General features: G+C 37.9%; 1 protein-coding gene across 3 annotated transcripts in view; it reads left to right on the forward strand.

The window, feature by feature from the left end:
• Positions 1 to 15,046, forward strand: part of SNX4 (sorting nexin 4) — a 48,210-nt gene that overhangs the window by 12,396 nt on the left and 20,768 nt on the right. For all 3 annotated transcript variants that reach the window (XM_067549600.1, XM_067549598.1, XM_067549599.1), the window contains exons 3-6: positions 5,770 to 5,908; positions 5,996 to 6,145; positions 8,930 to 8,977; positions 14,824 to 14,879. In XM_067549600.1, the coding sequence (XP_067405701.1) occupies positions 5,770 to 5,908; positions 5,996 to 6,145; positions 8,930 to 8,977; positions 14,824 to 14,879 (393 nt within the window). The remainder of the gene's footprint in view (positions 1 to 5,769; positions 5,909 to 5,995; positions 6,146 to 8,929; positions 8,978 to 14,823; positions 14,880 to 15,046) is intronic.

Below are 15,046 nucleotides of genomic sequence, written 5' to 3' on the forward strand. Positions count from 1 at the left end.
GATTGCAATTACTTCAGAACATTTGCTAGCGCCAGCCAGCCCACTTCAAAGCTGATACAGGGGGAGTGTTAGGTCTTTGGTCCAGCTGACCCTCCTCCACAGAGTACTAGCTTTGCCTCCTTCTGTGTCATTTCTATGTGACTGCTTCTAGTTTAACATGCCCTTGCCTAGTTTATATTGAATTTCATGGGACTCAGTCAGAGCTTTAGTTTTATATTGGAGCATTCTCTTGTCAGCAGGCTGCCGTCCTTAACATGAGAGTATTCAGATATTATGGTGAGTTGTACCATTTTGTCAATGCATAGACCGAGTATGGCATGAGTATAATAATATTTACTGATCCCACTCGATGTCTTGAGTCTTAATCCAATATTAGTAAAGTGCATGGATATTTTGGAAGAAAGCTTTAAAGAAAGTCTAAGTATCATCCTCCTGATTGATAAGTAGAAGGTATGCAGTATTGCTAGTCTCAGGCATTCAAAAATCATGTCAGGCCTCAAAATCATAAAATATTTTAAAAATAAGTTCTGGGTACATTTTCTTTGCCTTCTGATATTTGAATCTTTAGATTACAGTTGGGTCATGTTTTCTGGGTCTTTTCCTCAACCATGAGGGCTAGTGACTTTTTAAAATGGAATTTGACAGTTGACTGCAGGAACTGTGGTTTTAAGAAAAACACCAAATACTGAGACACATGATAAAATTGTGGGAGTTGGCAACACTAGCAGTTCTTTTAGAAGACTGACTAGCAAGGGGAAAAAGCAACATGCTCTATTAATTATTTAAGGACAGATTCAGACATGGAAGACAAACTCCTTAACTTTATCTTTAGGAGTGATGGAGAGCCATACTGAATTCCAGCTGCAGCTGTTATAAATGTAGCATTAACAAAGCCTGGATGACTTTCTAATATCTCTGTGAGAAGATTTATTTTTACATGATATAAAAGCGTATTTATGGTTCATTTTGGGAGGGGCTTAGCAGCGTTTGTAGCTGACAACTACTATCGGCGTCATCCTTGAAAGGTGCAAGCTGGTTTGCAGATTTCTCAGTGCTGACTCACTGATGCTGTTGATCTAGGTCTCGAGAGACCTCACTTATTTGAAAAGTGAGAGATGTAAACCCAGGTCTTACATAGATAGCACTGAGAATTGATTGGATTATATACAAAACAGTGATTTTTGTGGTATGGCTTTTGTCTGAGTTGCAGTGAAACAGCCACTGAATAGCTTCCCAAAAGTGAAAAGCTACTGGTTTATGCTCTAAATTATCTACAAAAATGTAAGCCTGTGGAATGATTTAGCGAGGATGGGAGGACATTTGCAGTCACCAGGACCCCTTCCTAAAGGGCCAGTGTTAACAAGAATGTAAAACCAATATAACACTGGCAGGTAAAAAAACAAAATAAAACAAAACACTTCCCAGCCTGAGGTTCAGCTCAGTTCATTGACCCTCTTCCCTCAGCCGCCTCCCCCGCATCCAAAAAAAAATTTCCTGAAGACATTCTGCTGTTTCCCAAATAGCCACCCGTAAAAGGAAGCAAGTAATGTTCTTGTCCCCAATCATAAGCAGAAATTTGTAAATAAAAAAGAAGGTAAGTTTTGTCTAATTTGAAACATTGACAGAAGTACTAAAATTGTTCAGAAGTAGTTTGTGAAGATGACCTGAAACAGTCGTTGTAAATTTGACCGCAGTTTGAAATAGTATGGCTCGTATCTGCAGGAATTCATCCTAGATGATCACAAAATGGTACCTTTTGGCCTTTAAAAAAAAAAAAAAAAAAAAAAATTGACGCTGTTTTAAAAAACTTTTGCTCTTTTAGTGTTTATAAATTGTAAGGAAGCTGGGATTCTTTAAGCTGAATTTTGACCTCTAGAGCCAAGAAGTAAACATATAAGAACATTGTCTGGTGCATACATGCTTTTTTATATGGTGTGCTTCCTTTGAGACCCAGTGAACTGACTCCCAAAAGACTGAACATATGTGTCTTTTGTTATTAGAGATAGTATAATTTAAAAATACCCCCCAGTACTTCAAGGAAGATCAAAAGTCTGCTTGCATGGAAAAATCAAACTGCAGAAGGAAGATCTACAAAACAAACTAAACTAATCCAAAGCCAAATTGAATGCTATACACTATGTCCAGGAAATATTGGTATGCTCAGAAAGTGGTTGAGAGGATCTGCTTTAGATCACTAATTAGTAGTCATTTTTTAACCAAATCTTAAAGGGATTAAAATAGGGGTGGACCAAATGTGTTCCACATTCTTATAACATAGCTCACCCTCTGTAACATGGAGGTGGTGTTCCATCAGATCAAGAGAGCACTTAATGCAGGAATCTCTATTCCCCATGTAGTGAGAGTCGTGGCTGATCTACTCCACTTTGTACAACAGTAAATGTGGCATTCTGGCTCCAGGCACTTTTTCAATATAGTCCTTAGTTTTTTCCCCTCTGGAACACAAATTAGAATAAAGCTGCCTCTTATTGGTGTCAATCTAACTTAAATAGCAGTTACAGTATTTGTGACAATATAGACTCACAAACTTATAGACTTTAACGTCAGAAGGGACCATTATGATCATCTAGTCTGACCTCCTACACAACACATGTCATTGGAGGAGGTCACAGTTTGTAAAGTAAATGATCTTCAGCTTTAAAAACATGTAAATTAAATGTTCTTAATAATGAAATATTTTAAATAGTTTAAATGCAGAAGACTCAGTCCTGAACTCCCTACTCAGTTTCATCAACTGGGAGTTACTTGCTGAATTCCACTGGGAGTTACTCCTCCATAAAAAGCTCCGGGATGAACCCTACGGTTCTTTTGTTGTAAATCAGTTTCTTGCCGTAGTATTGGTCTAACTATTTTACCTACTGGTTTACATGCTGTCACTTTTCTTCACTAGCAATACCTCAGATACTAGTTATAATTCAAATGTTCCTGAAATAAAACTTGTACTCCTCTTCCCTACACCCAGGGAAAAAATATCTTGCAGCTTACATGCAATGAGAAACGTTTCTTCTGAACTGAATGTTGCACTGCCTTTCACACCTGCATTGCAAGGGGCTGAACTGAATGCTTACATTCTTTGGGTACAACTGTGTATGCAGCCGCATCTTCCTAGATTGGAAATGGATTGTGATGCTGTGGCAATGTTATTGATAAAGCTGCAGTTTGATTTAGATCTGTTTTATAAAACTTGGTGTCTGTTAGCAGTTTGATTGTGTTTTCTGTCTTAGGTCGGGTTCATCCAGTTTTGTTTGTAATCAGCAGCAGTTTTGTATGTTGGAATGTTTATGAATGAACACCTTATTGTTTGTTTTGTTTCCTGTGGCAATCCTGTGTGATTTCAATTATTTGGAGTAACGCTACTTAATCAAAAGGATGCTTTAAGCATCCTGATTTTAAAAACACGCTCTGCCTGTATGGGGAAAGAATCACTGACTTAAAGAAACACATGATAATGGGATAGCTCTGTGTTGTTTAAAGTACATTTACTTAACATTGTATTAAGTCATTAATATGATGCAGAGCTGAAACAGCATATAGAACAAGGATTTTGTGGTTCCTACATTTATAATAGGGTTGTGTTTCAGGGCCCAAATGTTGATCATATAGATCATTGTCTTAAAATGTACCAAATAGCTTTATGTTTGTCAACTTGTTGGATTTTAGCTTTGTAACGTAGCATTTTGTTTTTAAAAAAAATCAGATAATGGTTGTCTTACTTCTTTAGATGCCTTTAAAAAAAAAAAAATCTCTCTCTGCAGCTAGAAATAATGGATAAGAGCAGGTTTGAACTTGACATTGCACAGCTTTGAATCTGCTGGAAGAAACTGTGCAGTGTACTGCTGAGTACCATTAAGTCTTTACAGCTGGTAATCCCGTGGCAGAGTTAATAGTACTTACTGTAAGTTTATACCAGCAGTTCCCAGAATGCATTTACTGCTGTTCAGAAAAATTAAATTTGGTCACTTAATAAAAGGTAGTAATATTTTTAAATATACTATAGGTCTGCACATTGCAGCCCCTGTCTTGAGTTTCTCTGAATGTGCATATCTCACTAGATGGTGTTCTGTAGGCGAGCAACACGTCTGTAATATTTTCCTGTTAAATTCTAAAATGTACTGTTGCATTAGAACAGAATTTCCTGTGTGTGTATGTGTTTGTGGCGATTTCATTTAGTACATCATTCTTTTATTATTGTTTTTCATCCCAAAGGATCTCAGAATGCTTTACAATCTTCAGCAATACAGAAATCTTTTAAACCCTGCTCTGAAATACAGCCACCTTTGGGACTGAACAAGTCAGCTTTGTAAAATTGCATGACAACATTTTTATCACAGGAAGTGAGGAACACTACTGTTTCCAATTAAATCTGTATGTAGAATATAATTACACCGAAATTAGCAAAATGCACCAGAGTAAAAATACTTTATTGTTTTTTGCAAAAAGACATGGAATCTTGAATCGCCACTAGTATTGAGAAATCAGGTTTGTATGTTTCTGAAAAAAATAGCACTTTTAATGGCACCATGTCCTCCTACTGTATTGACTCAAAGAAAGAGTGCCTGGTGAGTCACCGTCCAACACCACTTCCTAAAACACTCAGGGTTTTCCTCTCCCTTTACTTCTCCTACATCCATCGCTGCCCTTTCTTTCCATGCAGCTTTTTACACACATGGAACAGTCCCCAGAACCAGTTCAGAAGGCCACTACCTTTTCCACAATCTAATCCTGTCTGAAGACACGCTTCTACCGTGATGCCGTCAAGAAATTAACTGACTAATAATACCAAAACTGTGGGGCAATTAGGGGTAGATTATATAGCTAATGAAAATAACAAAATACAATATTTTCAGGGGGGAGGGAAGGGTTGTATCATCAAGATTTAACCAAATGCCCTGACCACTTTACTTATCTATTGTACCTGCTTACCTTTCCATTAGCCAGTTTGTTTTGGTTTTGGTTTGAGTTTTTTTGGACTGTAAACTCTTAAAACCTCTGAATGTGAAAGGGACACCATCTTGAAGTCTAGTCAATTTAGAAGAGCTTTCAGGTACTATACACTTATTCCTGAGGCCTCTTTAAATATCTTTGTGGCTTTAGAATTGCACTTACATGTATATTTTTTTAAATATGTGTTCTCTTCCCAGTTGCTGCGTGAAGATCCAAGCAAATAGAGAACACTGATTTTAATTATGGGGCTGAGACGGTGAACACTTACTTATATCAAGCATGAGGCTCAATCCTGCAAGGTCCTAAATGCTTCTATGAAGTTCTGAGGGCCTTTGACTCTTCTGGAAGTCAGTGGGACTTGTGGGCTAGCAAATCCTTACAGGATTGACCCTGCAGTGCTTATGCTGTGAGTAATGATTTTACATGCATGAGTAAAATTACTCATATGCACAACTGTTTGTTGGATTGAAGCCTGACTATCTGCAAAGTGCTGTGAAATGCACAAAGTAAACAGGAAAATGCGGGGAAGAGAAATCACTAATCTTCCAGTTACTGGTAAATGTAGCAATCTTGAGAGATACCAGTAGTAGGTTTAAAAGAAAATTCAGGTGAGTTTGTGAAATAATTTGGTGTCCCTTTTTAAAGATATTAAATACTGAAGTATGCAGAAGAATGTTAAATTATTACAGTAATCATAAGTGGGTACTATGATTTATTTTTTTTATATTTAGGTGTCTGAATTGTAACAATTGTTGAAATTCATGGAAAAGTTTCAGCAATACTCAGTTTGGATATTTTATTTTTCAGGGCCGTTGAGTCACAGACTGAGGGACAGTGCTCCCCACCAGACTCCCTTTGGAGGCGGTACAGTGAATTTGAGTTGCTGAGGAATTATTTGTTAGTTAATTATCCCCATATTGTTGTTCCACCTTTACCAGAAAAAAGGGTAAGAAAGTTGAAACTGCAGCTCATTACCTCTGCCTTACATTTAGCACTGAATTTAGCTGCTCTTAACTCTGTTCTGTTCACGCAGGCTGAGTTTGTTTGGCATAAGTTGTCAGCGGATAACATGGATCCAGACTTTGTGGAAAGACGAAGGATTGGTTTGGAAAACTTTCTAATACGTGTGGCTTCGCATCCCATCATTTGCCAGGACAAAATTTTTTATTCCTTTTTAACACAGGTATTGTAAAAAGGCATTCTTTCTTTCTAAGTACTTCCCTCCACTTTTACTTAGTTATTTGGCTTTTTAAATCTTAAACACTAACTTTTCTTCATTGACTTATAAATTATTGCCTGCTCTACTTTTGGAGAGATATAGTATTAACAAATTAAAGATGACAAATTGTTATTAAATTAACTAGTTTATCTCTTGTCAGTACACAATTATGCTTTACAATGTGCCTTATAGTTCTTTTTCCAGCCTCATTCTAAGGCTCTTAAAGAATGAGATGTTCACCTCCCTTAGAATTCTATTCCACAACTTAATGTAGCACAATCAGGAAGTCTTTCCTGTTATTAAATTTAAATATTTAGTATATTATATATTTTGCTGCATTTACTGCACTGACTTCCAATTTGTTGTTTTTTGTGGGGTGGGTGGTTTGGGTGCAACTGACTAATTTATTAAATATAATGTGGTTTGGATCTTGGCTGTTTCATGCTCTGTTCTGACAGCTGTGATCAACTGGAACACTCCCGCTGACAGTCCTACAGTGTCAACTGTGAGGGAAGTACAGAACTGGAACTTAGTGATGTTCAGGTTACGTTGCAAGGCTGTGACTGAATTTTTTTTTAACTCCGAGTATTGAGTTGTTGTTGAGCTAATATTTTAATTTGTTTTTACATCTGCTTTGTGTGCCTAATAGGTGGTGATGATGCATTTTACAAGTTGGGATGAAATTAATAAACACTTTGCATGATTCATAGTGTACCATGCAATATAATTCTTCAAGCCCTTTTTAGTGTTTACATGGATGAATTATTTCTTTTTCACATTTCCAGCTTAGTTTTTACTTAGAGAAGCTACATTGTTAGTTCGTTTTAATCTTTTTTGATAGATTACAGGAGACTGGAGTTGGTGACTTCTTCCAAGATTCCTTCCAGCCCTACATTTTTATGATTAATTCCTCCAGCTCGTTAATCCTTTTATTTTGCTTTTCTCTGAATTTACACCATTGTATCAACAATTGTCTTTGTTGCAAGTCAGTGTCCATGACTGGTGTCCAGTATCCAGTCTTATAACAATTAGTCTCATTTCTTCTGCTCAAATAAGGTTGAACTTTTTTTTGTTGCTGTTTCCATACAGCTGAATGTCTAGTGTAAACCCAGGATAACATTTGTCACTGAAGCCAATCATCATGGGAAAGTTGGCCTAATGAAGCAAAACTTAGATATTTGCCTCTGCTTTCTTAATATTGTTTCTTATTTGTGAAAGCTTCTCTGTTACAGTTCAACTCACAACATATATAGTATTTACACTTAGTATTTAGCACAATTGTGAATTATTAAGAGGAGCATTTTGTGAGCATGCTGAATGCTTGTTGTCTGAATTGCCTAGTTTAGACAATACAAAAGAATTATTTTAATTTTTCAATTTGAACATTGTCACCTTGACCACTTCAGTTTCTTACTTAAGTTGTTAAGACAATTTTTTTTTAATAATGAATGTATCCTATTTTTGGAGTATGCTGTTTTGAAAAGTGGTTCATTCATTTTGGTCTTCTTGGCCTGATGGCTTATTAGGTAGTATAATGAGCTACAAATAAGACCGATTGGGGCTTGACCTAGGTCTCAGTCCTGGAGTTGGTGGTGGCTAGGAACATTAAAGAAGTGACTCCATCATTAACCCTCTTCGTATAAAGTGTGAATAGCTTGTCGGACAAGAATCCTGTTAAATACTCAGGATGATGCAGCCTGCTGCTGTCACATAGTGAAGGGGAAAAGTTGTAAAGAGGGGTTAGCGGGTAACCATAAAACCTGCCCTACAGAATGATCCATTATTCTTAAGGCTGGTCTACACTTCAGAGTTTTCTCGAAAAAAGTCCGCTTTTGTTGACAAAACAATGGAGGAGTACACACTAAAATGCTCCTTCCACCGATGTAACTCCCCTACTATGCCGACATAAGAAAACCACTTCAACAAGAGGTGTAAGGCTTATGTTGGTGTAGTTAGGGCGATGCAGTGTCAGTGTAGATACTGCGTTCCTTACATCGGCTGTTGACTGTCCTTCTTGGAGCCTTGAAATTGACAAGAAAACCCTCTGCTCCCTTGGAGAGCAGAGGGGCTGGGCCCTTCTCCCTGCTGGGAGCAGAGTGAGAAGCCTGGGTGCTTGGACCCGTGGAGGGGAGAAGCCCCGGGTGCTTCTGAGCCTTCTCCCTGCCGGAAGTGGGCTGAGCAAGAAGCTGGGACAGCTAGGTCCCACTCCCTGGGGTGAGAAGCTCTGGGCGGCTTCCCCTGGCTCCCACCTGGGAACAGGGAGTGCGAGGGGTGTGAAGGAGGAGCCCAGGAGCCAGTGGGGCACCTGAGCTTCTGGCAGGGAGCTGCCAGCAGAGCTGAGAGACCGGGCTCTCAACTCCCCACACTGCCCCTCTTAGGTCGGGTGTGGGAAGTGCTCCTGGTAAGGACACACAACACTGACCCAAGCAGGGCAGTGTGAACATCAGCCCCTGCAGAAATGAATGTGGTGGCTGTGAGTCAAACTAACATAAGATGACTTAACTTGGCAGTGTAGACAAGGCCTAAATCAAGACCGTGGGAGGAATATTTCCTTGACAAACCTCTTTTAGTACTTGGTCTGGTGCGTGACATTGAGCCTGTATTTGGATGCTTGGTGTTCCCACAACCTAAGTAGGGTTCTGCAATGTCCATTCTGCCTAGAACTGGTACTGTCCTCATGTCTCACAAGGACTGTGCTCGCTGTATGTTTAACCATGAAGATTACTGAAGTGAAACTTTTATTTCTAGGAAGGTGGATGGAAAGAAATGGTGAACGAGAGCGGGTTTCAGTTAAAGGTAATTATTGTATGCATTTGTATAGTGAATGTTGTGACCCTGTGAACTGTTCTGACCACAGTTAAAGACACACAATTCAGTGTCTCTCCAGAGTTCTACTTGCTGTTGTGTTAAAAATAGCAGGCCCCATTACAAACTGCATAATTTTGACCATATAAGGAAACAGTGTAGTACTGGTATTATGTAACAGATAATTACCACATTTCATAAGTGAAGGAAGCTGCCACGGGTCAGTTAATGTACCCAAGATTCATATTTTATGAAGTGCAGAATTAACAATGAGAATTATGAACCCTGTATTTTTAAAAGCAGAGTGAGCTGGTTTCAGAGTGACACCAACCTACCCAAATGATATGCCAAAACAAGGCTGTGAAGGTTGACAACCTTGAAAAGTGGGTGCTCTTTTGAGATGGTGAGGTGGAATGTACGAGTAGTAACTGAAATGCGTTAGCCAAAGCTCTGAATACAGTCCCGAATGAATTTTGAAACAAAATCTGGGGTTTCGTATGATAAGTCGGGCACCTCATAGAAACCTGAGCGAGACAACAGAAGAGAAGCAGAGATGCCCAAGACCAAGGAGGATGGCTCTGACAGGATGAGTAGCCAAAAGGGTCAGATGGGAGAAAGGACAGTGCTCTCTAGCAGTGGATGTAATCCAAGATATACCTACCTAGTTTACATGTTGCTGAGTTTCAGACTAGATGCTTAATTAGACCATTTGAATTTTAAATTGTTATAGTCACTGTGGTAAATCCTTGAAGGGAACACACTCTTCTGACTTCTAGGAAGCAATTGAGAAGAAGATTGAACACCTGGTTAGGACAAACTCCTAACAAGAGACATCCACACACTGATTGCAGTCAGTAGTGGGAGAGGGAAAACTGGTGGTGGACAGGCAGGAATAGGTGACCAAGTGTTACGTTAGTACACAGGATAGGTATGTGAACGTGGGAGTTTGTTGACAGATGCAACTTTTGGGCATAGCTCAATGTACTCTGATTCTGTGGATGCAAAATATAGTGTGCATGCATCTAAGCCTTCCTCTTAAATATATAGTCTCTTGTTCTCTTGGTTACAGAGAAAACCTTTCAAATGTGAACTAAGTGTAAAGTGATGAAGAACTGTTGTTCTTAATCTACAGAGAGCCTGAAAAAATAGTTGTGGAGTGTGATCTGTCCCCGTTAATTACAAGGTGTTTTAATGCTGGCACCTAATGATGATGGCAGTTTGACTTTAATTCACTGCTGTGTATATTACCAGGCACATCCTGCTAATGCTCATATCCCACAATTTCCAGCTGCCTGCCTGTTGTGAAAATCTGCACCTGTCCCCTATCCACCTACCACAACCTTTAGCGTCCTTCCCTCCCAACACATACAGCATGTACATACCACATCTTCAGTGCCGTTATGTACATTTAGTACAAAATTCTTCAGCGGATTGAAAATTAAAAATGTAATGGCAGAGTAAAATTGAATTTAAGATTTAATTAAATAGTACACCAGTACAATATTCCATTTATGTATTGTTCCTTTTTAAATGAAAATGGAGGTTTTATTTATCTGAAGCTGCTGGAGAATCTAGGTCTTTGACACAGAATTATGGTTAAGAATGCTGTGGATTTGTGGTAGATCTTTGTCTTGGGTATCTCTTCTAGGACTGCGAGGCATCTAGGACCATCTAGGAGGCAATTTCTTTATGGGAGTGAAGTCTTAAGAGTCGACTTTTTGTAACAAGATCTGTTACTCATTCAGTACATTGAGGCATATAGGGAACTCAGCCACATAATGGAGAGTGGGATTTTGCATGCAGAGATTAAGGATTCTGTCGATGCTTAGTGGAAAAAAATAGGTGGAACAAGAAGACGACCTAGCCTGTCTTTCATAAGGAATACTTATCAGCCAAGGAGTTAAGCTGTAAATTCAGGGGAAAAAAATATGGCACATAATAGTAGAGGGAAACAGCGAGGGGGTTAAATGGAATATTAAAAAGGTAAAAAATTACAAATTTAAAGGATGCATGTGTAGAAATAGCCTGATTTCTAGCATTTGCAATGGTTTTCCTTTGTGGTCATTCTTGCAATTCAAATGAATACTTTTTTTATTAACTTCTTGGTTATTTATGAGCTGATATGTAAATGTAACATCTGCTTGACAGATCTTTTTGGAAAAACTTGATCTTATCCCTGCATTGCTTCTGTAAGTGAAAACTACAGAAGGCAATTTTCTGAACCATCATTTAAAATTACTGATAGCGCATCATAATTTGCAAAATATTTAGATGGTAAACACAGCTAACCCATATTTTTAAATGATGTCATGTATGTTTACTCCCCAAATCACCAATAAATGAAACCTTCTGTTTTAGGTGGCGTTTGAGAACAGCAATGTGGGCATTTTGAATTAGTTGCATTGAGAATGGTGGGATGGGCATAATAAAAATTTTAATTAAACTCTTATGAATAACTCAACATAGATACTTCAAAATAATAATGGTAGAAAGGAGGAAATTATGGCATGTAAGAGCAAATGAGAAAATATAGGTTCTGTTAAACAAATTGTCAGAAACCTGGCCTCTTCAATTCATTTAGTTTTATTAAAATGTAGGTTGAGAGGGGAAGAGGGAACTAAAAGAACAACAGTTAAATTACTGCAAAATATCCAAAATAAACAACTGTCTAAGGACAGATGGTATCTTAGATAAATGTAAGATGAGACAGTTGCCATTCTGCTTTCTAGATTTCTGACAGTATGCATGGTTATTTTTTCTTTGGAATCCCTGCTTCCCTAAGGAAAATGTTAAATCTTTATAAAATAACGGGGAATGGAGCCTTTCCGTTTCCTTTGTCAAACCTTTTAATTATACATTCAGTTTCTCTGCCGAGTGTAAAAACAAAAAGGTTTTTGGTAAGCAGATTGACTTGGTTCCTTATGGTAACTTAATAATAGTATCAGCGGCAGATTTATACTTGGAGTACATAGCTGTGTAAACCAGATGCAGACTATAGGCCCGTTTGCTGTTACTGTTCTTGCTGCCCTACGGTGCATATGGTAGGATGTGTTCTGACTCCAAAGGGTTTGCAGACTAATTAGGTAGCACAGTCCAGACACTGCAATACACTAGTCGAACAGATGAAGATCCAGAGAGGTTTTATATATTTATTTTGGATTACCTTGGCCACTCATGGCTAGAATTCTGTCACTGCCAACTGTAATGCATTTCCCTCCAAAAAATGCAATTTAGACTATGCATGTAAATGTTCTTTCAAACCTTTTTGCTCTAGGAGGGCAAAATACAGTGTGCTATCTTCCCCACCTTCAGTCATAGCCAATCTGCGGAAGGAAAAACATGGTGTAAAATTCCTTTCTCACCCTCCCACTCCAAAAACCCTCAACAAAACTGTACTGGCTACTCTGAGCACAAAGCCAAGTATTTAGTGACTTGGTCTCAATTGACAGTCAATTCCACTTCAAGTATTCACTCCATTTAACCACCTCTGTACATTCTTTTTGCATATACTCTCTTGATTTAAAAAAAGTCTCTCCAGAAACCTTACATAAACTTGCTGTAGCTTTATAATAACCTTTAGCTAGCTTGTAGTATGATTTGATTTGAAATAGTATGTAAAAATGGCCAAATTGATAATGCTGAAGAAGTCAAGCTGTGTTATTTCCTTGTGCATTGTCAATAATAAAGATTCTACAGGATAAGTTGTTTCCTCAGTTACAGCTGTGAAACTCCATTGGCTTCAAAAGATTACTTATGTGTAACTGAGGGCAGAATTTGGCCCTGTAATTGGAATTTAGTTAATCCTTTTGATGATGCATGCACAACCCAGAGCTCCTAGAGAGCTCTTTTAGCCCTGTAGTTCGAACAGCTGTATGTAAAGTAGTGTAAACACTTTTTGCCCATAAAGTAAGCAAATATGGAAATATGGAAACAGGTCTTGTGACTAAGGTTTTGCCAGACACCTTTGAGTAGAACGGACTCTTGACACCTGTTGTTTGTCTTCTCTGAAAACTAGCAAATCTATTCTTAAATAAAATAAAATAAACTCTTCCTTTGCAAACTGAGAGGTGACTATAGGAGGTTCAGGATATTTACTCCCTCACTCTGTAGAATGCTGGGATTGTTTGAAGAAGTAGAGTTACTGCTGGAAAGTAACCCCCTTTTATTCCTTGACCACACTTGGGTGTAATTCTCCTCAGTACCTTTCATCCCAGTCACAATAAAAAAATTACTTTTTAATTGAGCTCAGACATTGTGCTCAGCACTTTTCAAAGATGAGATGAAGTCACAGCATCAAGGATATTACAGTGAAATTTAAACACGGTACAGCTTGGATGCAGTGTGATGGGAGGTGGAACAGTCTCATATCGGTGCCAATCTCATAAATAGAATTTACTGAGAGGCTTATGAAGGGAAACTTTCCACTCTAGCTTCAAGGGAGCACTGGGTTCAACTGGAATCAGTTGCTAAACAACTTTTAAAAAACTGCTCTTAAGAGTTGCTGACTTTTCTGCAATTAATGCACAAAATATTATTCCTGTAGGAAATATCAGTGCTAAAAACTCTGTCTGCCAGAAGGTACAGTGGTGAATTATCATTCTTATTGAGCCTTTTGCACCAGCTGTTCTGACGTGAATCACTTTCAGCAGTGTAACATGAACTAGAAAATCTTGAGCACAGGCCACAAAGAAAAATGGTTCTTTTAAATTGACTTTTAATTTGAAGAAGGGTTAAGCTAACGTGAACTGGGGCAAATTCTAAAGGAGAACATCCACACAGGGATTGCATGTGCTCTAACTTAGCACCTTGCATCTTTAGTTAATTGTCTTGATTTCCTTGAGTGTCCCCGGGTAGACCTGTCCTTAAAAGCCTTACTATCTCGGGCAGGGACTGACTTTTTGTTGTGTGTACAGTGTCTAGCACAGTGATGAGTAGGATATGTAGGTATTCCAGTAAAAGGCATTACAGTAAAACAAATTAAATAAGTGGAGTTATGTTGCTCTTTTACACAGTAAACTTAAAAACTGAATAATTTTAACTAAATTCTAAAAAAATTTAAATCACAAAAGCAAGAACTAGTGTTGGGATTCCATACTTCTGTTGCAGGCACTGGTAGAATAACTTTTTATCAGAAATAGAACAGAAAGTTTAATTAAAGCAATTGTTTATCTTTACTGAAGAAAATCCAGTGATCCAATTTGTGATTCAGTATAGCAGTTTCCTATTGACTGAAAAGGAGCACTGCATCAAAAACTGGCACTATTCTTATCGACAGATATATATATATATATATATATATATATATATATATATATATATATATATTTTTCTCTACAGTAACTCTTAAAATGAGAGAACATGATACCTTTGCGTTTGATGCCACTGGGGAACAGTTTCTGGTAATTCAGAGCATATAAAGGTCATTTCCACCATTGGTTTGAAACATGTATAACATAATTTGTCCATATGGCCTTAGACCTACTTGCATCACCTGAAAAGAATGTAGGGTTATATATCTTAATTTTGTGGTTTGTGTAACATTTTAAGAAGTGACTATTTTGCTGGGATTTAGGATTACACTAGTTTAATGATATTGGATACTGTGCACATGCTAATTCACAGAACAGTTTAGTTTTCTAGTGCTGACCGGCCTTTTCTCTAAAACCAGCCTGACACTAGCTCCTTCACTTGTCAGATTTGTTCAGTATGTTTGAAATGTTTGATGAAGTATGCCATGACAGAAAACTGCAGCTTTCTACTGTTGCTGCCAGATGAGAAATGGTTGGTTGATGTCTTTGAAATATAGTTGCATTAAAATAACACTTTTTTTTTTCCAGGCAGACTCCAGGTTAAAAGCTCTTAATGCAACTTTCAGAGTGAAGAACCCAGACAAGTAAGATTTTTCATACTAGTTACAGTTGTAATTATGAATGACAGTGTATGCTATCTGTATAATTTTTCATTTCAGAATGTGTGCTATCTGTACACTTTTTTTAAACCTTATTAACAAACCCAATAAGGGACAGTGTAAAGTGGCTTGAAAATCCTGTTCCTAGAAGA

This window comes from Emydura macquarii, unplaced genomic scaffold (genome assembly GCF_026122565.2).
Source record: "Emydura macquarii macquarii isolate MOO-44397 ecotype Brisbane River unplaced genomic scaffold, CSIRO-AGI_Emac_v2 contig_1253, whole genome shotgun sequence".
Lineage (NCBI taxonomy): Eukaryota > Metazoa > Chordata > Testudines > Chelidae > Emydura > Emydura macquarii.